This window comes from Eublepharis macularius, chromosome 17, assembly GCF_028583425.1.
Source record: "Eublepharis macularius isolate TG4126 chromosome 17, MPM_Emac_v1.0, whole genome shotgun sequence".
NCBI classification, from domain to species: Eukaryota; Metazoa; Chordata; class Lepidosauria; order Squamata; family Eublepharidae; genus Eublepharis; species Eublepharis macularius.
This window is the reverse complement of record NC_072806.1, coordinates 18,902,761-18,930,699: the sequence shown is the minus strand read 5'-3', so window position 1 is coordinate 18,930,699 and position 27,939 is coordinate 18,902,761. Positions and strand designations below refer to the sequence as shown.

Here is a 27,939-nt window from a genome sequence, read left to right as displayed (position 1 = left end):
GGTGGTGTCAGAGGAATCCTTCACTTCAGGCAGGGATGGGCTTGTGATATTTTTTTAAGGAGGGTTCCTGTGACTTCCCAACATAGGTTGAATTTACTAAGCCAAGCCATCTCTTGACAGTAGAGGCATAGCTTACGTGCTTAGTGATCTGAGCCTCTTCAGCAAAATTCCCAGCATCCACTCCTGGCCCAGGGAATCTTTTGCTGCCTTCAAAGTTCGTTTGTATGGTTTGTATTCCAATTTTTTTTCCCACCCTTCCCCAAGAACCTTACGGCTATGGACAAGGTTCTCAACCAGACTTACACCTATAGGGCTTGTTCCAGGGTTCCTTTTGTCAGGTTTGCAGAGCTGGTACTTTTTAAAGAGTTCTTTCATTGAATGCAGCATGCTTCCCCTGCCCCTTACACTGTAGGAAACTGTATCCTGCAGCAGCGTTTTAAGTTTGCTGCCTATGTGAAGGAGTGCCATTGTAGGGTGAGGGAGGGAGTTCTAATCAAGAAATACCATTACACCGCTTTTTCAGCTCTCGAAATTGGCTCCCAAAGCATGCGTTTTGGTAATTGCTGCCTCATTCCACTTTACACAATGAAGTGACGTGGGCTTGGTGGCTTATTTACTTATGAGGGTTTACAATAGACTACTCATGCATAAGGTGCTAGGGCAACTTCCAATTTTCCGCTGCAACCTTTGGGCATAAGATCCATCCAATGGAGATGGGTGCTTATTGCCAAGTAACCAAGAAGTGGATCCATTTGCAGAACTGGAAGTACCATCCTCAAAGGGCGGCTGCTCTGTAGCAGGGCTTGCCTTAGCATAAGCGGTTCCTGGTTGCTGCTTCGTTTCTTCTGTACAAGTGCCCCTGGCTTGTATGCAGGAGTTGCTTTTAGTTCAGAGAGCCTGCAGCCACCATTTTATTTTTTTCAACTGCTTCTTTACAGGCTTATACATTTCCTCTTGCAATCAAAGTTTCCTCAAGATGGCCAATAACACGTTAAAATAATATTTGAAGAGGTCTGCTGCCAGCTAGAACAGTTTTGGGAGAGGGGTGCAGTCTCCCATTTGATAGAGTAACCACTAAACTGTACTCTGCACTGGAACAGAAATTTCTGCCTCTATTCCATGGTACATCTCTACTAAGGTGCCCCTGCTGGTTTAGCTGTGTATGAGAGTGGAGTATTGGGTGCCTGGTGCTAGGGCTCAGGTCTTGAATGAATTGTTCTAATATACAATCACAGAGGCTATAGGACTGGGAAAATGAGATGCAATATGGCTCCATCTTCACTCAGCCTTAGGCAAAAAAAAGGCCAATACAGCTACCCACCTGAAACTAAGCATCACTCAGCAATGGTCACATTCCCACATCCACAATGAATGGATGATAGCATTGGCCTACTTCACAGGCCTGTTGTGGAAACTACTGTGATGTTACATGCAAAGTGGCTTGACAACAGACAGATGGGCTGAAAAATAATACACTATCATAATACCATTCTAACTAGTACACTTGCTTACATTTTTACCTATATTGTATATAGGGTTGCCAATTCTAGGTTGGGAAATTCCTGGAGACGAGATAGACCATAAAGTCTACCCTCCAAAGCACCCATTTTCTCCAGGGTGACTGATCTCTACGGCTTGGAGATCAGTTGTAATTCCAGGAGATTTTCAGGCCCCACCTGGAGGTTGGCAACGCTACAACCCAATGCGACTTTCATTGATCACGTGGTACAAGGCAGCCTCCGCCTTCGTGCCTCCTCCCCAACGCGGAGCAAAAGCGTAAAGGCGGTTTGCGCGTGCGTACCGAGGACACTCGCTTTCCCGGCGGCGGACGGGTGCGCTGACGCGTTACGTACGCGGTAGGGAGGGACGCGCATGCGCGGCGGGCAGGAAGCGGCGGCGGCTGCTGCGGGAACAGGGGCTGCCGGGGCCACTGGCGCCATGTCGGGCCGCTCGGTGCGGGCCGAGACCCGCAGCCGGGCCAAGGATGACATCAAAAAAGTGATGGCGGCAATCGAGCGCGTTCGAAAATGGTGAGAGGATGGAGAGAGGGGCCGCGGGAGGGAGGGCCTAAAGGCCTGTGAGCCAATCCCAACTAAACGCGACCTTGGTGATAGCAGAACAGCCAATCTGCTGCGGTTCTGTGCCATAGAGGGCGGGCTTATTCATTAATGTCCAGTCGCTGAAGAGGTGGGGTTGCTGCGCGTGAGCCGATTGGTAGGTTCAGGGGCGAGGACAGGTCCTATGGTGTGGATTGGCGTGGAGCTCGGGTTGCCATGGAGACTGATGGGTCGGCCCTTGACCAAGTTTGTTCCTGGTTGGGAAGAGAGAAAAGACCCGTGCCTCATTTGCATATGTCACCCTATGCAAATAGAGAGGCGCGTGAAACTTCCCATAATTTGATTTGGTGGGTTCCATTCATTTCATTATAATTTTACTTCCGGGCTGATGAATTTGAAGAAAATCCTGTAAAAGTTCAAATAAATTGGTCAGAGAATCTACGTGTGGCATCTCATGTAATTTGGGTCTTTTAATAACATTTCTGTAGGTAGTCCAGTGTCATCTTTGCCACCACATCTTTATTTTACATTGGATGGATCTCGTGGCAGTTTAAGGACTTTCAAGTTTTTACTCTAGCATAAAGATGTGTGGGTTAAAGCCCACTTTGTCCAATCTGTATAATAATCCTTACTCAGCAAACATATGCATGAGTCTAAGAAAAGAAAAACAGCAAGGCTAAGAGGCCATGAAATGAAGGAGGTACTAGGTTAGAAGTAATGTGGGGGGCGGGGAGGTGTGACCAAGGAAAAATGTAGATGTCATTCATGATGGTGGCAGTCTAGATTTTCTGAGTGACCTGGTGACAACAAAATTCAAGCCCAGCAATACATTAAAAGACAGCCCAGGTGAGCCTGATCTTAGCAGATCTCAGAAGCTAAGCAGGGTTGGCCTTGGTTAGTAACTGGATGGGAGACCTCCAACGAAGACCAGAGTTGCAGAGGTAGGCAATGGCGAGTCACCTCTCTTAGTCTCTTGCCATGAAAACAATCGGAGGTCGCCATAAGTCACCTCTGACTTGATGGCACCAAAACCTTTCCACCACCAAAACCTTGAAGACCAATACAATTTTCCAGGATAAGCTTTTGTGAGTTAAAACTCTCTTTGTCAGGTATCCCTCCAATTGGTATCTGATGGAGTGAACTTTGACTAATGAACGCTTATACCCTGGAAACGTTCGTTGGCCTTTAAGACACTACTGGTCTCCATTTTTGTTCTGCCACTGCAGACTAGGATGGCTCCTCACCTGAAACTGTCCTGTTGACTGAAGAATCCCAAGTCTGTATGAAGCTTTCTGAAAATGGTGTCAGACTTCTTGAGTCAACAGTGCCATTCTGGAGTTTCCCTTTGTAGTTCATTTGCCAAAGAATGACGACTGTTAGATCAGCAACAAGGTATCCTGGGAGACTTCCCCCTCCACACACACTATTTTCTGAATAGGGCCATTTGTGACATCTGTTTACCTGTGAAATGATATGTAAAATTCATAGGAATTCATGAGGATTCATCTAAATCTGACTTTAAGGAACCTCCGTGTCCTGACACAGTATATTTCTGAATATCAGATGCGGAGGCGGTGGGAACAGAGCGGGATGGTTTCCACTATCCTTTTGAAACCCATTCAGTACTTGTGCTTATTGTACTTGCATGGTTGTATCTAATCTCTTTTGTTCCCTGAGCCAGGGAGAAGAAGTGGGTGACCGTCGGAGACACATCCCTTCGGATATTCAAGTGGGTGCCTGTGGCCGACAGCAAGGAGGTGAGAGGCTGCTAAAGGAACAGACTCTGCTGGGAGGAGGGACCTCCGGCAGGCCTTCAGCGGGGCTGAGCACAGCAAGGGATAGGATTGGCCCACCCTTCCTCCCTCTGGGATGGGAGCACATTTGATGAAAAGCAGGAGAGCTTGCCTACCTGGCCAAAAGTGAAAGAAACTTCAGCATCCACTTTTGTTTTTTATGCATGTGGTTGAATAGCCACCCACTAGTAGCCCAAAGCAGAATTCTAAGTGGCAAACTTGGTGGCAGTTTCTAGGATTGTTGTCAATCTTTGTTTCTCCAAGAAACTTGAACGCCACCCCAAAGACGGGCAAAATGCTCTTTTATTGCTCTGGCAGCCCCCAAGGCCCAGTCCTCCTTGCTGTAAAGAGGTTGGATTCCTCCAGGTGATATGCCTGAAGCAACATTGTCTGCCCTTCCTCTCTTCTCTCCCTCCCAGAAAGAAAAGTCCAAATCCAGTAGCGCTGCTGTCCGGGAGCCCAATGGCTTTCCAGCTGAAGCTGCGGCCAATTCATCACTCCTCTTGGAGTTCCAGGGTGAGTAGTCCCTGAGCCTTGCCTGCATGCTGACCAAGTAGTGGTGATGGGGGTGGGGGGCGGGCGGCCCCAGAATGACCTTCAGCGGCCAGAGCTAGGCTTTCTCTAGGAGAAGCATAGAGGAAAGCATGGGTCTCAGCGATGGTCTTTGCATACAGAGGTCTCCATTTCAGTCCCTGGTATCTCTGGTTGCAAAAAGATCACAGGTGGGAAAGGACTCTTTGGGCTGGGAAAAGTCTCCTAATGGAGAATTTGGAGAGCTGCTGCCAGTTAGGGGAGAGATTGCTGGGCTAGATGGATGGATGGACTGACCTGGCAAAAGAGCTCTCCAGGTTCATTCTTCAGCATCACCAGTTAAAGCAATCTCAGGTTGTGGATGCTGCAAAGCCGTTGTCAGGCAGAGGAGGCTTCTGGGGACTAGATGGACTGACAGTCTGAATCAATAATAAGGGAGCTTTGTGTATTCAGTCCAAGGGCAGTTGATGATCCTGAGATGTAACAAACCCCAAATTGTCCAGAGTTGCAGGCCACTCTAGGAAGCAAAGCTTTGTCCAGTTATTTATTTTTTTGTCAAATTCAATACACACAGTCAAAATTACAACAACCCTGTAAGGTAAAGTCATATTATTATTTCTATATTAAAGAAGCAGGATGAAACTAAAGCTAGAAAAAAGTAGCCCCCCCCCCCGAGAATTAAAAGTAATGTGAAAGAGGCTTTGTTCCTTGCAATATATGCCCTCCTTAACCAGAGATAACAGCAATAACATATTTCGAGTAATAGAGTCCATAGATCTTTGACTCTTGAAAGTTCATCCCCTGGAAATCTAGTTGATCTTTAAGGTGCTACGGGGCCCAAGTCTTGATCATCTTAATCTGGGACCAGTGGATGCCACTCAGAGACCTCTGGATTATACCTACCCTGAGTAAATATCAGCTGCCTGTTGAATCTCATGTGGTTTCTTTTTTGCTGATAGATACTAACCCAGAAATAACATACTCTGTTGCCAAATTCTTAGCCCATGGGGTTTCTTTAAGCCATTATAGAGATTTGATTTCAATCTGTAATGTTTTGTTTTAATGTTTATTGCCTTGTATTTTATATTAGTAACTGTATTGTTTTTGCTCAGAGGAGTGTAATAATGCAAGGACAACAATAAGACAGCTGTGTACATGTTGGGCAATGAGAACATAACAAGACTGGTGGTTAGAGCCCAAAACTGGGGAACCACGGGTTCAGATCTCTGCTCTGCCATGGAGCTGAGTGATCTGGACCCAGCTGTGTTCTCTCAGCTTCACCTACTTCTCAGGGGTGTTGTGAAGATGAGAAGGGAGGAAGGGAGAGCTGTGACTGCCACCACTCCTGGGCCTCTTGACATTTATCATAGATGAACATAGGATTGATCTTCATGTTCCAGATGAAAACAGCAATCAGAGCTCCTTGTCAGATGCCTACCAACTCAAGGCTGACAGCAGCCCCGCCTCCAGCCCCAGCCCCCAGCAGAGCGAGTCAATGAGCCCCACTCACACCTCTGACTTCCGCGCTGATGACTCACAGCCGCCCACGCTGGGCCAGGAGCCGTTGGAAGGTGAGAGAGGGCACCAATAGCATGCCAGCAGCAGCAGCAAACCTCATCTGTAGCACAATGGTTAAATGGTTCAGCTGCAAATCAGCACTCTGCTGGTTTGAATCCCACTACTGCCCTGAGTTCAGTTGGTGGCCTGGGGTAAGCCCCAGCTCCCCAGCTGCATTGCGGGGATAATAATAACACTAACTTGTTCACCACTCTCAGGGCTTTTTTTCTGGGAAAGGAGGTGGTGGAACTCAGGACCACATAATGACGTCACTTTGGGTCAGCTGGAACGGCATGGGGGGGAGTTTTTGAAAGTTTAAATCACCCTCGGCGAAAATGGTCACATGGCCGGTGGTCCCGCCCCCTGATCTCCAGAAAGAGGGGAGTTTAGATTGCTCTCCATGCCGCTCCGCAGAGGGCAATCTAAACTCCCCTCAGTCTGGAGATCAGGGGGTGGGGCCACTGGCCATGTGACCATTTTCAAGAGGTGCCGGAACTCCATTCCACTGCGTTCCCGCTGAAAAAAAGCCCTAACTGCTCTGGGTGGGGCACTAATCTGTCTAGAAGAGCAGTATATAAGTGTTGTTGTTATCCGGCATGATTCTTTGGGAGGAAGGGCAGTGAGGCAAAGGGAGATGGCAGAACAGAGGGCTGTGTCAACTGCTTCAGGAAAAAGGAGGTATTGGCAGGGGTTTGGCTGCTCTAGGCTCCCAGGTAGCAGGGAATAACACCATCCAGGAACATTGTTTGCTAGGAGTTCAGCAGAATTCTTGCCAGGTCCCTAACATCTGTTTCTCTCGGGTTACTTCCAGAACCTGCCCTGCCTCCCTCTGAAGTAGCAGATGAGCCCCCAACCCTCACAAAAGAAGAGCCAGTTCCTGTGGAGGGTCAGGTAAGGGTTCAGATAGAGATTAGAAGCTTGGGGCCAGGCACTGCCTTTGTAATACCAGCTCTATCGAGACAATTCCACATGTTCTTTTCTATTGTTCTTTTAATGCCAATATTTGTTTTAAATATTTAAACTCTATTTTTGCTAACGTGAAGGGTTCTTCTGATTCCCACAAAGTTTACTGTCTTTTAAATGATTTCTCTTCCAATATAACTGAGAAGGTAGCAGAGTTTTTACTTGCTATAAAGCTGCGCCAAGAGAAGTTTCAGAAATAACTGTTCATGTCACTCAACTGTTTTATATTATATTTTGTTCTTTTTTCTGTTTTCTTTGTTGTATACCAATGAAGGCTGATAGAATCAAATTGAATAGAAGCCTGGGTAGATCAGAAGGACGGGGGGAAATACCTTCTGCACTTGAAGGCAGGATTCTTCCAGATCTGCACCTTGGAGCATTGACGGGGGGAGGCAGTATTGTTATTCAGCAGAAGTGTTTGCAGTCGGGCATAAGCCTCACTTGATAGGTAGACTGACTGCGGTTTTAATCAGATTAAAATTTGCTAATGCATCAGCAGGGCAGAGATTGAGTGGCACAGTTTCATTCAGGATGACCAATCTGGTGGCTTCCTCTCTCTCAAGTTCAATAGGGGAAACAAATCCTCAAAGACAGCTTCTCCTTTTGGGTCGTGTCCAAAGCTCACGGGTCTTTTGCATTTCCAAGTTAAACCACTGTGGTTTTCCTCTGGTTTAAAAAAGGACCACAGGCAACAGATGGTAAAGTCAGCGTGTCTGCATTTTTCCAGTCTTGATGCTTTTGTTTCTGTGGTATTGTTATGAAAGAAATGTTCCAGGTTTCCAACCGATGAGGAAAAAGTAGTTTTGAAAGGTGATCTTCTAACGGTGATGCAGGATCTGTTATATCTTAAGCTCTACATTATATCACATTGCAGAGAAATTGTGCTCCTCTTGTCTATTCTACCAATGCTAATATGCAAATTTAGCAAAACTGATCAAAGACCAAGTGGGTTCATTGGCAGAGACACAGGTGCTGCCAATACCTGTCTTTTAAGTGCACAAGGGGCTGTACAAAGCACAGAGCTGGCCTTTGTCTGCATTCAGCGCAAAAGATGAAATTCCACATTTGCATAGCGCTGTGGCTGGAAAAAAGGATGTGACCTCAGCATGGAAAGCTCCTCCCCTTTGTATTCCTGGCAGTGCCATGTGGCTGCCTGTGGTTATAATTTGCCGCAGGGATCAGGATCAGGCCCAGGCTGCCTTCTGCTTCTTTTACCAGCCCTTTTTTCCTTTCTCTGCTGCAGGCAGCCGGAGGGGAGGATGATTCTGGAGCACCTCCACTCAAGAGATTTTGTCCTGACCAGAATTCTGCGTGCCATACAGCCTCCGAGAGCTAGCTAGCCAGCTTCTCCCCTGCAATGCAGTCCTTCCCCAAGAGTCCGCCTGCCTTCCCTTGCCCCTGAGATGTTCACCCTTTTGAAAACTGGGATACCTGCCCACTGCCTCTCCAACAGTCATCCTCCTGCTTTTCCTTGGGACCGAGCGCCCTCTTGGTGCCAACTTGCCTTTGCCCACCTCTGCTGAGAGTCGTCTTGCCCCCTCTCCCACCCTGCCTCACCACATTCCCTTTCCTCTCTTCCCATCCTCACTTGCACACCTAAGGGATGAGCTGCTGCAGCCTCTTTTATTTTTTCTCTCTCAATCCTCTTTGTGGACTCTGGGCTGGGGATTGTGGCTTAGGAGTTTCCCGGAGGACTGAGGAGTTTTCAGCACTTGATTGGACAACCTCGAGGTCCCTCCTCCTGTTGGGAGCAAAAGATTCTCCCTGGGAGGAAGGTCCAGACCTGAGGGAAGCCCAGCTGGGATGTCGTGCAATAGTTGTTGAGTTTTAAGCCATTAGGACAGGAGGGAGCCAGCGATTTGAAGGGGGGGGGGTCATCTGGGTACCTGGTCTAAGACCCACAGACTTGGTTGCAAAGAAAGAATTCTCCTTGCTAGGATCTGCAAGCAGCACTGTTCAGGTGGATTCCCCCTCCCTCAGGCAATAAGGGAGCCACGTGCCTAATGCCTGGAGCCAGTAGGGGCCTGCCTCAAAGCAGCCCCCTTCCTCTGGGGGATAGCCCCGCTAGCGCAATTGCCCCCAAGCCACTTGGCCCCCTCTGGACCCTGCAAACCTGACCCCTCCGTCACAATCTGCACGCGGAATCGAGTCTGTGATTGAGGCCCTGCCGCGGCAAGAAGTGCTGGCCGCGCAGGGAAGCAAAGAGATATTTTAGCACTGAAGAGAATATTTTTAAAATTAAAATATTTGAAATAGACCGGGTGTCGCGACTGTCATTTATGGAGGGACGGCTGCTGCAGGGGGAGGAGCTCCTGCAAAGAGCTGATGGGGTGGGAGGGTGAGAGCCTTCACAACTGTGACTCAATACTAATAACATGCCTGGTGCTGTAAAGAACTCAGAAATGAGATGCTCCCTGTCCGGAGCTGTTTGCAAACTTACATAAGGCAGGAAGGAGGTGGTGAAGGTAAGGTAGGAACAGGGGCTGGGGAGAGGCTCTGGACAGGCATGGCAAGAGGGTGGGGGGAAGATATCCCAGAAACAGGATATCCGTTTGCTGGCCCCAGTGACAGCCCCAGTACCAGGATTACAACAACAACCACACACATGCCTAACTAACAACTTCAATAATGCATTTATTTACACATTTGTTCATACACAAATCACACAGTAAAAAACTATTGATATGTATAAATCTTCACTTCCCACATGGAAAATCTTTAACACAATTGCTAAAAACAGGTACCTAAAGATAATAAAGTGCCGGTGCTACAAAATGCTATACAATTTCATTGCACATACAATCCATAAAGTGCAAATGCATAGTAACAACCCAGCATAATCTCTTAATTGCAGGTCCCAATTAGCAAAAGTCCAGCTGGTGAGTGAAGACTACATTCAGAGTTGGAGACAATCCTTGTATGTTAATTCCAAAAGATTAGGCATGAAAAGCTGGCAGACAGCTCAGACTTGAGGGACACGGCCCTCTGCAAAGCTCTGCGTATTTCTAGAACTGAATATCTGTTGTATAAGAGCAGTGATGCATACTTTTACTAACAGGTGCTACTAAAGGGGGAAGGACATGTCTTGGATTGTTCATCTTTGGACCAGCATCGGGGAAGGACATGGAGGAGAAGCACAAGCAAGCTCATTGGGGGGGGGGAGGATTGCACATTTGGGGTACCTTCGGTTCGCTGGGAGCGTTAAGTTCAGTTGCTAGATTGTGATTCTGAGCACTGGCCACAAGGATCCATTTTCCTGGGTACAGAGAACGAGCAAGGCAGAATCTTTTATTGGAGTGTGGGCAAGAAGGTGGGATGGGATCCATTATCTTGTTCCTACGGCAGCTTCGGAGGCAAATTCAGCCCCTATGTCGGCTACTGACTTAAACTGGAGGTGGAAAGTGCCGTCCAGTTGTAGCCAACTTATGAAAACCCCTGCTGGGGTTTTCAAGACAGCAGATGAACAGAGGCGGTTTGCCATTTCCTGGACTCTTCACTGGAGTCTCCCATTCAATTACAGCCCCAAGACATCTTGCTTAGCTTCCAAGATCTGACATGATTGGGTTTCTCTGGGCTGGCAGGGCACTGACTTAAATTGAGCTCCTAGTATGAGGACGATACTTTTGATTTGCCTAAGGGTTTGGATTGAGACCTCCCTGAAATATGGTTAAGATGGGCCTGGGCTGGACTAGGCAGGCTTTTTCAGGCCCCCAAGAAGACAGCTTTTTTAAAAATATGTAATGGGCGAAAAGATTCTTCCTGGGGCAAGGTTCTGCCCTGAGCAGCGGCACTGCCTGGTCAGTGGTCCATCTAGACTTGTCTCCTCCTGTTGGTCAGCTAGCTCATATTCCTTGAAGGGGCCTGAGCAGTAAAGAGGAAGAGTAACAGTAAAGAGTCACATAATAAAACAATCTAGTACTGAAATCATCCAATTCATGGAAGCCCTGGGGCAATTATTTTAGCCTAGACAAAGATCCTCTTTGTGCTTCTTTAGGATCTTTAGAGCTCTTGCCTTTAGGCTAAGCACTTGACTACACTAGATTGAAGCTACGGTTGCCAGCCTTCAGGTGAGGCTTGGAGATCTCCCAGAATAACAACTGATCTCTAGACTACAGAGATGAGTTCCCTTGGGGAAAATGGCTGCTTTGAAGGGTGGACTCTATGGCATTATACCCTAACGAGGTCCCTCCCCAGGCTCCACTCCCAAATCTCTAGGAACTTCCCAACCTGGAGTTGGCAACTTTAAACTTGAGCCCCTGGGCAGAAGGCTCCAGAGTCTCATTTTTGCAGCAACGAGTTAAAACAAAGCCCTACGCCAGCCTGCGAGTTCTGCCTCCCACCCGAGGATCTCGAAAGCCTAACTGCAGAGAGGGCAGGGGGGAAAACTCAGTACGGGCTCAGGAGCTCTTTCCCCGTCCAGCGCTCCGGCTGCTAATGGGGGAACTTAACCAAACCTAGCTCCGGCTGAGCAGGAGAAAGAACTTTGCCCAAGCTCACAGGCCTTACCTTTCCCTCGCTTCAGCTACCAATGGGGACAGGAGCGCTCTGCATATGTTCAGAGGTGTTAGGGCTGACAACTCTGGGTTAAGAAATTCCTGGAGATTTGTGGGTGCAGCCTGGAGGTTTAGGGAGGTGAAGGACCTCAGCTGGGAATAATGCTGCAAAGACCACCCTCTAAAGCAGCCGTTTGCTCCAAGAGAACTGATCTCTGTCGCCTGGAGGTCAGTTGTAATTCTGGGAGATCTCCAGCCGCCACCTAGAGGTTGGCAACACTCTCCCCAGCTGCACCGACCAAGATGCTAACTGTATGGTAACCTCTCTCTGCTCGGCCGCCTTACGGGGCGTGGCTTGTGAATCACGTGGCAGGAGACCGGCGCAGTCTCTCGTAACCATGGAAACGCGGCCTACGTGAGATGCGAAGCCGCCTGTAGGCTTCCCTCCCGGCCGGGATGGCGGAGGCCGCCTGGAACGAAGACACGGGCGGGGTGGTCTACCGTTCTCGGGACCCCATCGGCAACCTCCGCATCAGGTCAGAGACTTTCCCTGCCCCGTCGGTGTTCTCTCAGGCTTCTCTGCTAACGTCGGCTTCTCTCTTCCCCACCATTCGTTTTCCTCCTCCAGTTCCTGCCTGCTTGCTTATTTGCTCAGTTTATTAATACTATTTCATTCGTTTGGTTCCATTCCAATAAAAGGTCTCAAGAAGCAAGGGGGAATCCTATTATCTTAGCATTATATTATCTTGCATATCTTTTGTTATGTATTTACATTACATATATTGATCTTGTATATATTATCTGGCAAGAAGCGAGCAGGTTCTTTCTTTCCTACCTACCGGCTTTCCTACACGAATTCGGGTCCAGTAGCACCTTAAAGACCAACTAGATTTCCAGAGTATGAGCTTCCAAAAGTCAAAGCTCCCAAAGAAAGGACCTTTGACTCTCAACAGCTCATACCCTGGAAATCTAGTTGGTCTTTAAGGTGCTACTGGACTTGAATCTTGCTCTTCTACTGCAGACCATTATTATCCCCACAACAAACACCCTATGAGTGGGTGGGGCCGAGAGAGCTCTGGAAGAGCTGTGACTGACTCAAGGTCACCCAGCTGGCTTCAAGTGGAGGAGTGGGGAATCAAACCCAGCTCTCTTGGCCCCACCCACCTCATAGGGTGTTTGTTGTGGGGATAATAATGACATAATTTGTAAACCACTCTGAGGGGGTGTTAAGTCATCCTGAAGGGCGGTATATAAATAGAATGTTGTTTTATTATTATTATTATTATTATTAGCCGTATTGGTCTGCAGTAGAAGAGCAAGATTCAAGTATATATTATCTGGCATATTTGCAAGAAGCGAGCAGGTTCTTTCTTTCCTACCTACTGGCTTTCCTACACGAATTCGGGTCCAGTAGCACCTTAAAGACCAACTAGATTTCCAGAGTATGAGCTCTTCTTTTAGAGTGTTTAAATATTTATATATTATTTAGATACTCAATTTTTATTGTAGAAACAAGCTGCAAACATACATCACTTATGTATGATATATGTTTAAAATGTTTTATTACGATTTAAAATAAAATACCTCAAAAAGCATTAACGTATTTATTACTGTTTTTATATCCTGCATTTAATGATTATTCCAGTCCTTGAGGCAGTTTACAACATGCAAGATAAAAGCAACATAATATAAATCAGAGCATATACAAGTTGCAAAAAAAAAAAAGTTAGATCAAAATGAATTCCTGTGAAGCAGGCGGGGCACTCTTGTCTCTGACAATGATGAACCAAATGCCTCTACAAAGCAAACAGAAAGGTCACTGTGAAGGTTACTAACCTACACTGTTCATCTCTTGCTCTTGCTGTTTTAAACTTGGGGGTTCCACTCTTAGCTCTTGTGCCTAACTGGCAGATCAGGAACCCATGAAATCCTTTCTAAAGCCGTGATTTCTGGATTTTGGAGAGAGAGAGTTTTGAGGAGCCTTACTCGGCTCCTTCCTTGCTTTCCAGTTATTCCTACAGTTGTGCTTTTTCATTTCCCCCTTACAGGGTTCGCCTCCAGCGGGTGACTTCCACCAGCCTGCTGCTGCAGCAGCTGCAACAGCTCTCCTTCCAGCCAGGCCAGCAAGCCATTGGCTTGGCCACCCTCGGATCTCACAACACAGCAAGTGAGTTCTTGGCTTATTTTAGTTTGCTTTTAAAAAGGATGACCTTGGATGGTCAGGTTCAGCTCCTGGTTTGTTAACCAGCAATGTAAATACCAACCAGACGCTTATTGGCTGGGGCACAGTGGGAGACGGTGGGGAGAGTGTGCCCTTGCTGCTGGGCAGCATTCAGTTGAATCCTACAGCATAGGAGGATGTTGGAAGGGCTTAGCACTTCTTGGCATAATCCTATGCAGGAAATATATAAATTAGGTGCCCAAAGAAATTATTGCTACTCTCATTTTCTAAAATCAGTTTTTTTAAAAAGATCCACGTCAGCCAGCAAAAAAACCCCCAAACCTTTCTCCATGGCTGCTAAAGCAACCACCCCATCTATGCCCTTGTTATTTTCCAACTGGCAAGTGGGTGCAGGGAAATGGTACCCCTTCAGGGCCCTGTCGCAATGAGTTGCTGGCCCCTTCTCTGTATTCATAAACAGGATCCTCTGCTGCTCATCATGGTTTGGTATCAGGAACAGATTGTCTTTCCCAGCATCGGGGGCATCACGAACCTCTAGTGGCCAGAAATAAACTAGGACCAGGGTGCTCCAGTCGACAAGAGGGTCTCATTAGGAAGTCATGGGAAGTTACCACAGGGGGCATGAGATTCTCCTTGACTCTTTCCCCCTTGGGCTTTTCACTCTCTTCCTCCTCATATGATTCCAAACAACAGTTCATGAAGGGCAGTGGCCTAGAGGGTTGTTTGCCTAGCTGGACTGTTGCATATAGACCTGTGGGAAATGGTCTGTCCTCTGCATGTATTTCAGGTGGAAACCCTCCAGAAGAAGAAGTTGTGATCGGCTGGCAAGAAAAACTCTTCAGCCAAGTGAGTTGACTGCAGTGCAGTGCCTTCCAAATCATGCACAAGCACCTCAGGAATCTTCTTTCAATTACTCTCAAGATAATCCTATGAGCTGGATCAGGCTGCGTAGCTTGCCCATGATTTTCCCGTTATAATGACCACTTGAACCCAGTCTCCTGCATCCAAGCCCAGCGTGCTAGCCACTCTTCTACATTGGCCTCCTCCTGCACAGCACTGTTCCTGCATAATTCCTGAGCATATTTTAGGTGGTTAGCCATGTTGGTCTGCAGTATAGCAGCAGGATTTGAGTCTGGTGGCACCTTAGAGACCAACAAGGGTCATGGTACTACTCCATTAAAGGCAGAATGTAACCCATGAGCTTGTGACATGGTGTTTGTTTGGATCCTGTTCCGCTGCTCCTGGGTTCCCTCCCCTGTCTACCTTTTCCCTTTCAATATGGGACTCGGGTGTTTTCATACTGGACTGGAGCTTCCCTAGTGTGCTTCACCCATTGTTGCCAGCTGCAGATGATGAGGGACTTGAACCAGCGGAGAGCTGATTCACAGCTCAACTGCTTAACTACTCTGCCACAGCAGATATCATGAGCTGCACACTACAGTAGGCACCTGTTCTCCCCACCCTAGTGTAATCAGCCATTTGGATGATCTGCAGTTCCACAATCTTCAAGAGAAAGTGTAAGAGGATATCAAACCACCTGCTGTTCTCTGAGCTGTTGTTTTCTGCTATGTAGTTGTAGCTCAGTCTGTACCATTCATGTTTGGTCAATCTGGCCCTTTCTGAGTATGAGGCAAAGGGCCGTGGAGGTCAGAGGACTGCCCTCCCCCCATGACCTCCTCTGGTCACGTTCTCCATCAGGTGTGCCCTGGGGCTCTGCCAGATAAAACCATCCAATTCTCAGGTGCCAGCTTGCCCTTGCAGAAGCTTAGGGTTATTCCAGCTCTGCCCTCAGCATTCTTAGCTACATCGAGGGTGTTCTGTCCTGTGCTCAGTTTGAGGTGGATCTGTACCAACATGAGTCTGCTTGCCAGAGCCCATTGGACCGGCAGTACCACCAGGACATCCTGAAGCTGGAGAAATCCGGAGGACGGAAAAACAACCGGATCTTCACCTACACAGACCACGACCGCTTCACCAACATGGAAGAGGTGCCTGGGGCTGACTCCCTTTGCTGAGGCTGGGTGGGAGAAGGGCAAGGAGCTGCCCACTTCAGGCAGCAGTGGAGCAGGAAACTAATTCAGAACATACTTCTCACTAAGGCTGAAAGCTGTAAACTTAATTTGCCATTTTCAGTTTGCATAGCTGGCACATGAGTTGAGCCGCAATTCCCATTTTCCAAATGGAGACAAGAAGTTTAAGGCCTTTGGAAAATCAGTGGCTTACTCTGTCTGGGGGAACATGCTAATAAGAGGCTCGGGACTCTTATGCAAGGGAATAGGGCAGGGGGAGAGGAGCAGACAAACCACCCTTTGGCCATGGTAACGTCACCATTTCCTGTGTTCCTCTCAACAGCTTCTTGATGGCTGGAGGCTGGAACTCTGGCTGTGGAGATCAGAGGGCCAATGTGGGCTCTGTTTTACCCTATATCTCTCCTGCACAGAGGCAGGAGGAAACTAATGGCCCACCTCCCTGTGTTCTAGCACTGCCAGAGGGTCACCACGTCTGTCCAGGAAGCACCTTCATACTTGGCAGAGAGGATGGCCAATGTGAGAAGGAGAAGGCAGGAGCGCAAGCCAGTGTGAGTGGAATCGCCAAGAATGCTTTCGTCAGCTTTTGGGTCCTGATTTTGGATCCACCATGAGGCAACTATTTATTTATTAATTGTGAGCCATTCTCTCCTGCAGGGAAAGCAGCGTCTTCAAGTCCCGCATTGTCACCTGGAAGCCTTCAGAGGAGTTCATCAAAAACAACCATGTTATCAACACCCCTGTGCAGACCATGTACATAATGGCAGACCTGGGACCCGAAGACAAGTAAGTTGGTGCTTGGAGTAACATGTGCGGTGCTTCTCTTTTTCCTATATGCACATGTACCTCTCTTTCACCCACATGTTTGGAGGTTGGTCAAAGTCAATCGCTCCCCTCATTGTGGGTCAGAAGCAAGTAGCTGAGCCAAACCAGTGGAATCATCTGGCCTCCTTTTCCGGCATTTGTTAGCTCCTGTGGTTGTATAGAAATAAGCCCAGTCCTACATGTGGGGGATTTGTCCATTGCACAAGTACCTGTCAAAGGAGGAGGGAAGCCAGAGGCAGGTGAGTGGAAGAGAGCTGTCCTGTCCTGATGGCTGCAGGTGACCAGGAGTGGAGCTGATCTAATCCAGAAGGATTTCCAGCCAGTGAGAACCTGAGAGATCTGCCTTGAATAAAAAGATGAACAGACTTCTCCTGCCTCCTAGATAGCCTACACTGGCTGAGGCATCTGCCTCTGCCAACAAAAAGTCCTGACTTTGGGTCCCAAGTTCCATAGATAGGATTGCTCTGAGTCCCGCTCCGTAGAGTGCCCTGTGCTGCCACACTTTGCTCTGAGTGACCTGGCCCATTTTCCTATTGATATTTCTCCAGACTTGGCTGTGGGGACTGTGAGCACGTCCTTTGTACCATCAGAGTGGATAGCAATGGAGTTATCACAGTCAAGCCGGATTTCACAGGCACAAAAGGGCCTTACCGGTGAGTAGTGCAAGACCTGAATCCCATAACAATTGGTCTTTGGGATGGGTGGGGGAGGCAGCTCACAGGTGCTGAAGGGCCTGCTTGCTGCCTTCCCTCAAAGGGGAGAGCGAGGCTACTCCCAGGCCCTTTGCCTTGTCATGTTCTCAGAGTCTCACGTTTGGTGTTTGGGGCTGTGAAGGATTGAGCTGGAAGGGGAGAAGCGGGAGCTGTGGAAGTACACTCTGGAGAACGCCTCAGCCGTGGTGCAGCAGGATGAGGAGGAGCGGGAGCAGCGCCTCTTCAAAGACGTAAGGGCTGCCTTTTGTTGATTGTGAATGCATAGATGGAGTTCTCGGTGCAGGCAGGCTGCCACTGCAGCCCAGACATCGTGGAGGAGAAGACCACCGTGCCGGTGGTCAGAGGCACATCGAGGCTTTACCAAAGATGGAGCAACAGACGGTGCTTCTTTCTCACCCCAAATCTGATGATCAACCCTATGACCTGCCTAAAATCCAGCCAGGAAGAGAGTGTCCCAAAATAAACATTTTGCTCTGCAGCTTCCTGGCTGCTCTTATAGCTGCCCTGGAGGGAAAGTGTGGTGGGGATACCTGAGGTGTTTTGATTTCTGTAACTGTGGATGCTTGCTGGAGCTACTCTTCAAATTTTGCACCTTTTTCTTTAGTTGTACAGTCGGCACAAGGAGTACCTCCATGGACTTGTTGGCACCGACTTTGAGATGGTAAGTAACTCTTGTTTGGAGGTACAGGTAGAGGGTAGCTGTTCTTTGGATTAAGGCAGAGCTGGCATTGCCTGCTTGTGCCACCAGGCCCAAAAGTTGGTTCAGTTCCCAGTGGGAATGTCACATCAGCCAGCTGAATTGGGTGCTGTGCATTTAACCGTGCCACTGTGGAAAGCCATCTTAAGTATGAACTCCTATATGTGTTGTACCAATCAATGGAATACTTGCAATTTGTTCAAAGAGGTGATTCTTTGCTGTGAACAGTACTAGGCAAGAAGGGTGAAAGTGTGCTGTGCAGTTTTCTATTGGGATGCCAGAGGTGCCTCAGTCAGCAAGAACACGGTGAATTACAACAAAAGTTTAAACCTTAAAATACATTACACAACTAAAATTAATGATTAGCAATTTGTGACATCCATGACCCATGGATGAGTCTTTTGTCCAGGTCAGAAGCAGAGAATGTGTGTGTCTGTTTATGGGAGAGTTCTGACAGTATCTGAAGTCTACATTTTGTACATGAGTAGTATCAGGGACATGTCTTAAGAAGAGGTTTTCCTGTCTGTCTGACATCTTTCTGCTCACTCTTCTCCCTCCCCTCTTGCAGACTCTCCCTGGGTCACTGCGACTCTTCGTTAATGGTGAAATTGGTAAGAGGCGCTTTGAAGCATCTGCCCTGGTGCTTTCCTTGCTTCTTCTCCCCCCACTCTTAGAGAAATCCCAGAAAAGTTAAGGTGCTTTCCAAACTGGGCAAACAGTGAAATCCTAAGCAGAATTACTCCAGTCTAAGCCCATTAACGTTAATAGGCTTAGACTGGAGTAACTCTGCGTAGGATTTCACTAAAAGTCTATTGGCGGGCTGCTCCTGATGGTTGGACCAAAAGTGGAGGATGCTCAAGCCCAGAAATGAAGGATGCTCTGGCTAGAGCAGGTGTAGGAGCTTAGAGGATGGGGTCCCCCATTCCATCGTCTATCCCTAGTAGCTCTTCTGGGGATACTCTCTTAATTCGACTTTCCTCTTCTAGTCTGGTCTTACATGCTTTGTAGCTCCTTGCAACTGTTTGGGTGTGTGCAAGTGAAGATCACAGTCCCGTGATTGAGAAAAAATTAGCCACTGCCCACAAACTATAGTGATTCCATGCTTCTTTCCCTGGAGAGGAGCATGTATATTTGCTGTTCAGCAGCTGAGCGTGCCCAGTGCTTTTCTGACCCGATGGAAGTGGGTGGGGTGGCCTTTGGTTATGAGCTAGGTCTCTGCAGTTCGGTTGTGGTCTATTGCCGCCTCTCTCTGTCAGTTTCAGCCCAGGGCTATGAGTACGACAATCTCTACATCCATTTTTTCCTGGAGCTCCCCAGCCGTGAGTAAATGAAAAGTGAACTTACGGGGAAGCTGGGTGGAAGTGGCATGATGTACACAAAGAGATGTTCTCCAGCAAATGCTTAGCAGACCTTTGCGGTAATTTGGGGCATGTTTGTGTGTTGCTGTTGAAGCTTCCTTTCAAATGGCAGCAGTGAATTGCAGCTACTTTGTCCCCATACAGCTGGGCTTTGCAGCTCTTGACTCTGGTGACTTGCAAGAATGCTTCCTTCTACCTGTTTCTGGACTCGGTGCTTGGAGGCAGTCCCCTTTCCACTCTGCTTACCTGGTGGCACATGCCCTCTGAGATCCAGTATCAGGGTGGAGGCTGCCTGTGAGCAAAGTTAGTCCGAGCCCCCCACCAGGAATTTGTTTGATATAATCAATATTAGGCTGTGGCATACTTCCACAAGTACGGGGCTGTGGTCGGGGTGTGTGTGAGGGTAATATGCCATTTTCTTTTTACTGGTAAAGGTGGAGCTACTCCACCCCTCTGTCAGGTGAAACAACTGTTAGTTCAGCAGGAGTCGGCTGCCTTTATTGGCTCCAGTTTAGTGCCTCCCCCACCCAGTGCTGCCAAGCACTCAGAGTGCAGTGAGTGCCAGGGGTGTATATGAGTCCTCTCCGTTCATTCCAGCCTAGCTTTCCTCCCCATTCATTCCAGGCCAGCGTCAGCTCCTGCTGCTTGTTCCTTTCTCTACAGACTAACTCTTCTCCTCTCTTGCAGACTGGTCTTGTCCCCCATCTCAGCCGCTCTCTGGAGTGACACAGACCTGTGCCACCAAGATTCTTGGCAAGGTGAGAGAGGGGCAGGCAGCATCTTTTCTGGGCTTCCTGTCTTCCACCTGCATTTCCCATGGAAACCTAATGCTGGCATTCAGTGCTAGGAGGCCGCCGTGAAGCAGACCTTCATTGGTACATGGGCTCAGAGAGGGAAGAGCAGTTATTTCTTCTCTAGAATTTGGGGACATGCTGTCTTATACCAATACACAGCTCAGAAAAATGACAATGTGACATTAATTTATTCAGAACAGGCCAATGTCTGCACTTTCCAGGAATTGTGTCAAGCTGGTGTTGGGGCCCTCTTTGTTCTCCCTCGTTTAGATGTTCTTTTCTTCCCTTGGGCTCATCTTTTTATATATTGTATTACATTTAATACTTGCATGTTCTGTGGTATAGACTTTATATCCTTATCTCTCCTTTTTGTTTTTTATACGTCATATTAAAAAAAACCAATTATGATAACCTGCCATACTTTAAAACAAAACACCCTGATAGCAATGAACCCTAAACCCTATCAGAACGGTAAAAGCATGTGTAAAAACTGCAAAAGAATTGAAGGCTTTATGAAAAATGTACATGTACAAAAATACAACGTTTGATAAGTAGAGTACATTAAAAAGTAAGGGTGCAATGTTGGAGGTCCTCATCACCACCATACCAGACAGGGAATCACTCTGCTTCCTTCTGCCCTTCTCAGGAGCTGACTTTGTCTCTTTCGCTGTCAGGACAGGGTGGCCTTTTTCTCCTTCCCTTTCACTCTGGAGGTGTTCTTTACCCAAGAGGATGAGTTGGAAGGTGAGTCATCAAAGACAAGCTCCTTGTGTGTTGCATTCTGAAGCATGCACAAAAGAGGATGGATTGCCATAGAGGATGTGGCTGCTGAGTTGGACAGCATATTTTGGGCATCAGCGTGGGAGATGGATGGCTCTGACGCACAAGGTCTAATCCTTGGGGACTTTCTGCACAGGGCCATTGAATGAATGGGAGGTGGCCATGTACAGCTCTCATTTAGTCCCATGAGGCTTACGCAGGAGAATTTGGAGGTTGACGGGGGGCTGCAGTTTGGTTTTTTTTACCTCCAGCACCAAAAATCTTCAGCCTGGTGTGGTGGAGGGCTAAGACAAGGGTTGTCCTGGGTGATGATAAGCCCTGATTTCCCTGTAACTCCCTGCCTCCTCCCCCTCTCCCACAGGTTCTCTCCCTCAGTGGCCCGTGCTCTATTTTGAGGTCCTCTCCTTGGATTTCTGGCAGAGGTATCGCGTTGAAGGCTACGGGTTTGTGATGCTGCCAGCAACGCCAGGTAAAAAGCTGAGCTGTGCCTCTGTGGCACATTCCACAACCTGGTTTTGGCAAAGGAGGGGGCTCACCCAACTTGGATTGCCTCCACTTTATATACTGCAGCATATTTGGGATCAAAAAAACTCTTGGGTTCAAGGTAAAGTTGGATAAAGTTACAGTTCCCTTTCTGGAATGATTGGGGAGGCTTTTTCCATCCACTTATTCATTCTTATTTATCCCGTCCCTCCTGCAAGGAGCTCAGGGCTGTGTACATGGTTCTCTTCCTTGCTCCTCATAACTGCCCCATGCAGCAGATCATGGGAGTGAGTATAACTGGCCCCAAGTCATCCTGTTTGCTTCCTGGCTGAGCTGCCGTTTGAACACAAGCTTCTCCAGTCCAGTCTGACACTTTGTATGCCACGTTGGTTCTCAGTGTTCCAAACAGCTCTGTGGGGTGCAGAAGAATCCCACAACCAAGAACAGGGGTTGACACTAGCAGAATTGCATCCAGAAAAGTCTCTTGGGATAACTCCGTCGTAGAAAATGTCACCACCTCTTCTTTTGCTGGTTCTGCTCCTATCAGGTGGAAGCTTAGCCAGGATACTTTTCCCTGCATGAAGGAACAGGAAAAAGTTGTACCCAGGAACAGGGCTAGTAAAAAGCTTTTTAAAAGCAGAGGTGGCAACTCCTGTGCCTGGCAGCGAGCATGTTGAGCCTGGGCTGTGGGAAATCCATATCACCCTGCCTGATTTACCTCCTAGGATACTTGAGAGGCAAAAACTAGAGAATATTGTGTTGTTATCCTCTGAGCTCCTTGGCGGAAGGGCAACAAATATGACCAAACTAGCAACCAAGCCCATTATGTAAACAACGAGCTCTAGAAAACAACCTCCGGAGGGCTGTGCTACCACACTGGGCTTTCCTGGGCCTCATCACTGCGCCAGGCCTTCCCACCACCGCGTCGGGCCTTCCAGCCACTGCGGTGGCCTCCTCGGGGCCACCAAGGCAAGCCGTGTTGCCTACAATTCACGTTTTATCCCCATGGAGGGGCCTGCGAGTGCACCTGCACGAGGGTAAAAAGTGTGTTGTTGCCAATACAGCTGGCCTTTTATATAGTAGGATTGGGGCCAAGCATTTCCCCCAGATCTAGTTGGGGTTGACAACCTGAGCAGCTTTGGCCTTTTTGTATTCACAACATGTGGCTCATCTGCACTGCATGAGTTTGTTCCACAGTCATTTTTCTATGCCCTTGCAGGCAGCAGATGTTTGGGTGGCTAGGTTTATTGGTGCTGAGTAGCATCTGCTGTGGCCTGTTAGTCAGGTAGCTGGGCCTGATGGTCCCTTCTATGTCTGTGGCTTAGGGGCTCATACATTAACTGTTTCCACTTGGCGTCCCATGGAGCCCGGTACCTTCTCAGAACTGCAAAGGTTTTTCATTGGGGGATCACCGGAACTTGAAGACTTGACTTACGCCAGGGTACCCAGCACCTTCAAGGTGAGTCTATGCAGCTGCTGCTTGATGGGAGGGTCTCTTTTTCTCCTCGCCCCTGTATGTGTCAGGAAGCTGTGCCACTGCACAGCTGGAAAAAGAAAAACTCGGGCAGGCAGGGGTGAGAGGAAAGGTACTGAGGATTGCTATAATGACTTGATGCTCATCCGGTAGGGTGACCGCCTGAGCCGGTTTGGATTCCGCACGGAGACGACGGGCAGTGTCACGTTCAGGCTGAACTGCCTGCAACAGTCTAAGTAAGTGCCGGCCTCAACTAGAGGAGATTGCTCTAAGGTGGCATGAGAGCAGAGTCCACTTTCACTCTGGTTGCATGTTTAAGGAGATTTAGAAAAGAATGCCAGAATGTTGGCCATATTTTCTAGACTTTCAAGATACTTATACCCCACGTTCCTCTTGTGGCTCAAAGTATCTTCCAATTTCAAGTCTTAAAACACGCTAAGTACAATAAACTCCTCCCCAAGAAGATGCCTGCAGCCCACCCTAAGCCCTAACAAATCTAATGGCTTTACAGCACCTTCTTAAAAACTTCTAAAGATGGTGCCTTCTCATCTCTTCAGGGAGCCTCATTCGAGAGCTACTTTAGAAAAAGCATGAGCTCAGGTTGATGCAAGGTGGGCTACCTCAAGTCAGGGGGAGCAATCCGTAAATTGCAGCCTGTGGTTGGCACTCAGGGTTGTGCCAAATCAGACCAAAGATTCCTCTGGTCCAGCATTTGTGTCCCTAACAAATGCTCCAAAGGGATTCCCACAAGCAAGGCATGAGGCTGTATTTGTCTTCAGCCTCTGGTACACTACCTGTGCACATGGAGTCTTTGTTTCATGGCTAGTCTCCTCCTCTCTGTGAATTTGTCTCCAGCTTTGTAGCTGATATGGAAAGTGTGGAGGTTCCGGTTCTGAACTCTTATCTGAGACTTCTCTCACCATAGGGCTTTCCTGGAGTCCAGCTCTATGAAAAAGCGTATGCAGAGTGTCCTGGACCGGCTGGGTGGCTTCAGCCAGCAGGGCTCTGTCTACAACGTCCTAGGTGAGACTTTTTCTTCCAGTGGTGCTTTGCACTAAAAACAGCTTCCATTTTCTCTACCTCCGAACAACCAATACTTAGTATTGGACTAAGAATGTGGAAATTGGGGTTCAAAACCCTACTGAGCCATTAAGCTCAGCTGTGTCATCTATCTCAGCCAAACCTACCTCTCAGGGTTGTTGTGAGGTCCAAATGGAGAGAAGAGAACAACATACGCCTCCTGAGCTCTTTGGAACAAGGGCTGGATAAAACGAGTGGATAGTTATGGAAACTACTATGCAATGTTTATGCCTTCCCTCCTAAGTATGGCTTTTTTTTTTAATGTTGGGAGCACATAGCCACTCATGATCCCTTTTAACTGGGATTCAGTCCATGACCTTTTGCATGGAACGCGCTCTCCAGCTAAGCTACTGCCCTTCCCCTAATAAAAGCAGTTACATATTTTAAAGCCCTAAGTTGTGCAAACCATTTGAAGAAAACTGTATATGCTGCTTAGGGGAAAAAATTTATGCACATTTATTTTTTAGAAAGTTCTGTTCCTTTGTGTGTGTAGAAAGGAGCTCCAGAGAGGCCTTTGGGCTCTGCTGAATCTCCCTCCTGGTGAGGAAGGGCAGCGGGGAGAGAGAGCAGGAGAAGCTGAGCAAGATTTTCAGAGGACAAAGGGATCGCTTTGGCGCTCCTTGTTCTCCCCCCCCCCTCAGATAACAGACGCTGAAACCATTTGGAAATGTATGCAAATATATTCAGATTATTTATTCACATCACACAATTTGAATTTTTTCTTAGCATAGGACTTGAGTTGTCAAGCACAAAACACATACAGTCCTAAGTGGAGGTTGTTTCCTACGTAGCATAGGATTGGGGTGTTCTCCCACACCCTAAATCTACCCAGGCTGAATCCTTTCCTTAACCCCCCTTCCTCCAATCTGCTCGATTGCAGAGGCCTTTCAGCGGGCTCGGCGGCGGATGCAGGAAGCCCGAGAGAGCCTTCCCCAGGATTTGATCAGCACTTCCACTGCTGGCCGTGACTCCCACCTGTCCTGACCCCTTTGCAGGTCCTCGGTCTGGGAGGAGAAGCTTGTGAGATGCTCTTCCTCCTTATCTGCAAGAGTTCTCGTCGCTGAACTGATCTTGAGTCCAGGTTGCAACAGGCCTCCCTGTCTGGAGGGGGCACTGTCAGCTGGACGCACTGCACGCTCCTTCCTTGTTGATGCTTGTGTGGGGAGCTTGAACACAGAATGTATTCCAACATCCAGGTCCTGACCTGGCAAGTACCAGCAAGAATTCATTCTTCAGCCCCGTTCCCCCAACCCTAATGGATACAAGTCGTTCTCCTGTTCACAGTATTTGATATAAGCCATCACAGCTCTGAATCTTTGACTGAACCTCTCCAAAACCAAAGAGTAAAAAGCCAGTTGAGTACCTGGGTACGGCTACGTGCTATGAATGAGCCTCCAGAAATCTCCTAGAATCGTATCTTGGCATCAGCAATCGACAGGAAGATGTCTTCCAGCTTGCCAGCAGCAGCATTTTGCAAACCAAATTAACAGCTGCCGTGAAGGCCCTGGCCCTTCCTGCACCTAACAAACAAGCTTCCTTGTTCCCCTGTTCCAGAGCACTTTTGTTGCTGCTGCTGGGCTTCAGATCTGAGTTCTTTTTGTTAGGTTTCCTCTCTTTCTCGCTGGCCATCTAGGCATCAAAGCCAACGTCCAGCTGACTGGGACTGAGGTGTGCTCTGCCAGGTTTGAGCTGCTTTTGGAGGCAGAATCAGAATGTTCTTACTTGGGGTCGCCTTTAAGCTTATTGCCAAACAAAGGAACTGAGTTTAGTGTTTGGAGAAGAGGGGTTATGTTTTATGTTTTGTGTATTATTATTGTGAAGTTCCTGAGTTTACAGCACAAGGCGAGGAGTACTTTAAAATGATAACACTTTCTAATGAAGACAGTTTCAGATGGGTAGCCAAGCAAGATTTGGGTCCAGTAGCACCTTACAAGACCAACTAGATCCCCAGGGTATGAGGCTTTGAGAGTCAGAGCTCCCTTTGTCACACAGAAGGAACTCTCTCTTGGAAACTCATACCCTGGAAACCTAGTTGGTCTTGAAGGTCCGCAGTGGATCTATGGAAGAGTTTGTTCGTAGTCAAATAATAAATTAAGCAGCAAGAAATCACCATGCCCAGACTTCTCCTAGCACACCCGTTCCTTTCTGTAAGCAGAGCCCCTTTGGCCATGCCAAGTGGCATGACTTTTTTTTAAAAAAAAATTTTTATTTTTTGTACACAATCCAGAAAGTTGTGTTCATTAAAAAAAAATCCAATTTCTTATAAATGGCATCGTCTTTCTTGGTCTTCTCTGAATCTTCTTCCATTTGTATGGATGCTCCACACCAGCTTAGACTGGACACAGGATTTCAGCACAGGCCGGAAAACAGTGCTAGACAAAGCCGCTACTCCAATAGGTCTAGTTTCTGAGATCTGGTGCCATCTGGGCTTCTGTTGCCTGCAGCTAGCTCGTGTGGCCTCTGCAGCTTGCTCTCAGGGGGTATTCTGAGAAGAGCTGGCTATTTTTTTTTTGTTCTGTAAACATCATGCACCCCCTTGGGATGGCACCCTGTGTTCAAGCGGATGACTTAGTACTATGACTTGATCAGGGTATCTTCCACTTCCCAGTGATGTCACAGAGCATTCTAAGTGTTGCTGTTCCGTTGGCCAAGGGCTCCATGCCTTTGTCTCTTGGGCACATTGCTGCTGGCACCGCTTCTCTCTTGCACTTAGGGCCTAACTGAGGTGAGATCTGAGACCTCCTCAGCCAACAGGATTAATCCAAAGTAACCTTGTTGATAGCGAATGGGACCTTACCACCAGTTTGCGAGATGTCAAGGAGACCCAGTCTTCCTTCTGGGATGACAGCGATCCCTGATTTGTGTGCTTGGGAAGCTTATGGATCCTTCTCAAGGCTATAAAGCTGAACTGACGTTTGGCGCAAGTTGACTGGATTTCTATTCTTTTAAAAAAATCGAGTAGGCTGTGTATTAAGAGAACATAGGAAGAGCCCTTCCGGGTCTCACCCGTAGTCCAACGTCCTGTGGTTAAGCAGTTTCCCTGAAGGGCTAACAAACCGGGCAAAGAAGCCACGGCCCTCCCCCTGATCTTTTCTCCCAGCTCTGGGTTTCAGAGCTTGACTGCCTCTGAATATGGATGTTCCCTTTACTCTCCATGGCTTGTAGCCGTTGATGGACCTCTCCCTCCATGAATCTGTCTAACCCACCCCTTAAAGCCATCTATGCTCACGGCCATCACCCACTCCGCTAACAGTGAATTTCACAGTTTAATTGGGTTTGTACAGTGGCATCAAGTCACAGCTGACCAGTGGCGACCCTGCAGGGTTTTCAGGGCAAGAGGTGAACAGACGTGCTTTGCTATTGCCTGCTTTTGCGTAGCAATCCTAGATCTTCCTTGATGGTCCTCCATCCAAGTACTATTGGCTTCTGAGAGCTGATGAGATCAGGCTAGCTTGGGCCATCCGGGTCAGGGCACAGTTTAATTACTCACTGAGTAAAGAAGTATTTCATTTGTCCATCCTGTTGCCCATCAACTTCCTTGGGTGCCCCCAAGTTCTAGTCTTGTGCATAATGTTAGAAATCTCCTTTATAACGGAGGAATAACGTCCAATCTTCAACTTAAATCTTTGCAAAAATTGAGTCGGGAATAACCTTGATGTAATATCCAAATAGGATTTTTGCTCTAATTTGCTTGAAGTATTTTGGCTTGAATCCCCCATAGCATGCAGAAGCAGGGTGTGTGCTGGGCTGTACCGCTTATCAGGTACCACTATCATCAGCTCTGTTCTGAGCGTGCCTTAGCAAGCAAGGGCCTATTCTAGGGAGAAGGTACCTGTCTTTTCCCCAGATGCCTCTGATGGGCAGCCTACAGTTGCTGTGGCTCAGTGGATGAGCCTCTGTTTTGCATGCAGGAAGGTCCCAGGTTCAATCCTTGCAACACCAGGGCTTTTTTTCAGCTGGAATGCGGTAGAACGGAGTTCCGGCACCTCTTGAAAATGGTCACATGGAGTGGCCACCAGCCATGTGACCATTTTCGTTGAGGACAATTTAAACTTTAAAAAACTCCTCCCCCCCCCCCTTGTTCCAGCTGACCCAAAGTGACATCATAGTGCGGTCCTGGGAGCATGCACGC

The 27,939-nt window shown here is 48.0% G+C and overlaps 2 protein-coding genes across 2 annotated transcripts; both read left to right on the top strand.

Moving 5' to 3' along the window:
- The first annotated feature begins 1,824 nt into the window (after positions 1-1,824).
- On the top strand, positions 1,825-9,158 carry BCL7B (BAF chromatin remodeling complex subunit BCL7B). Its single transcript, XM_055001506.1, has 6 exons — positions 1,825-2,030; positions 3,739-3,814; positions 4,270-4,366; positions 5,782-5,952; positions 6,750-6,829; positions 8,145-9,158. Exons 1-6 carry the CDS (start codon positions 1,873-1,875, stop codon positions 8,235-8,237), a joined length of 675 nt encoding a protein of 224 aa, XP_054857481.1. The 5' UTR covers positions 1,825-1,872; the 3' UTR covers positions 8,238-9,158.
- A 2,664-nt stretch (positions 9,159-11,822) lies between these two features.
- Positions 11,823-25,981, top strand: MKS1 (MKS transition zone complex subunit 1). Its single transcript, XM_055001403.1, has 18 exons — positions 11,823-11,930; positions 13,443-13,561; positions 14,364-14,422; positions 15,409-15,564; positions 16,057-16,154; positions 16,261-16,389; positions 16,977-17,081; positions 17,263-17,371; positions 17,746-17,802; positions 18,407-18,449; positions 19,095-19,157; positions 19,884-19,954; positions 20,665-20,734; positions 21,132-21,239; positions 22,579-22,712; positions 22,881-22,963; positions 23,653-23,750; positions 24,688-25,981. Exons 1-18 carry the CDS (start codon positions 11,851-11,853, stop codon positions 24,789-24,791), a joined length of 1,686 nt encoding a protein of 561 aa, XP_054857378.1. The 5' UTR covers positions 11,823-11,850; the 3' UTR covers positions 24,792-25,981.
- The last annotated feature ends 1,958 nt before the right edge of the window (positions 25,982-27,939 follow it).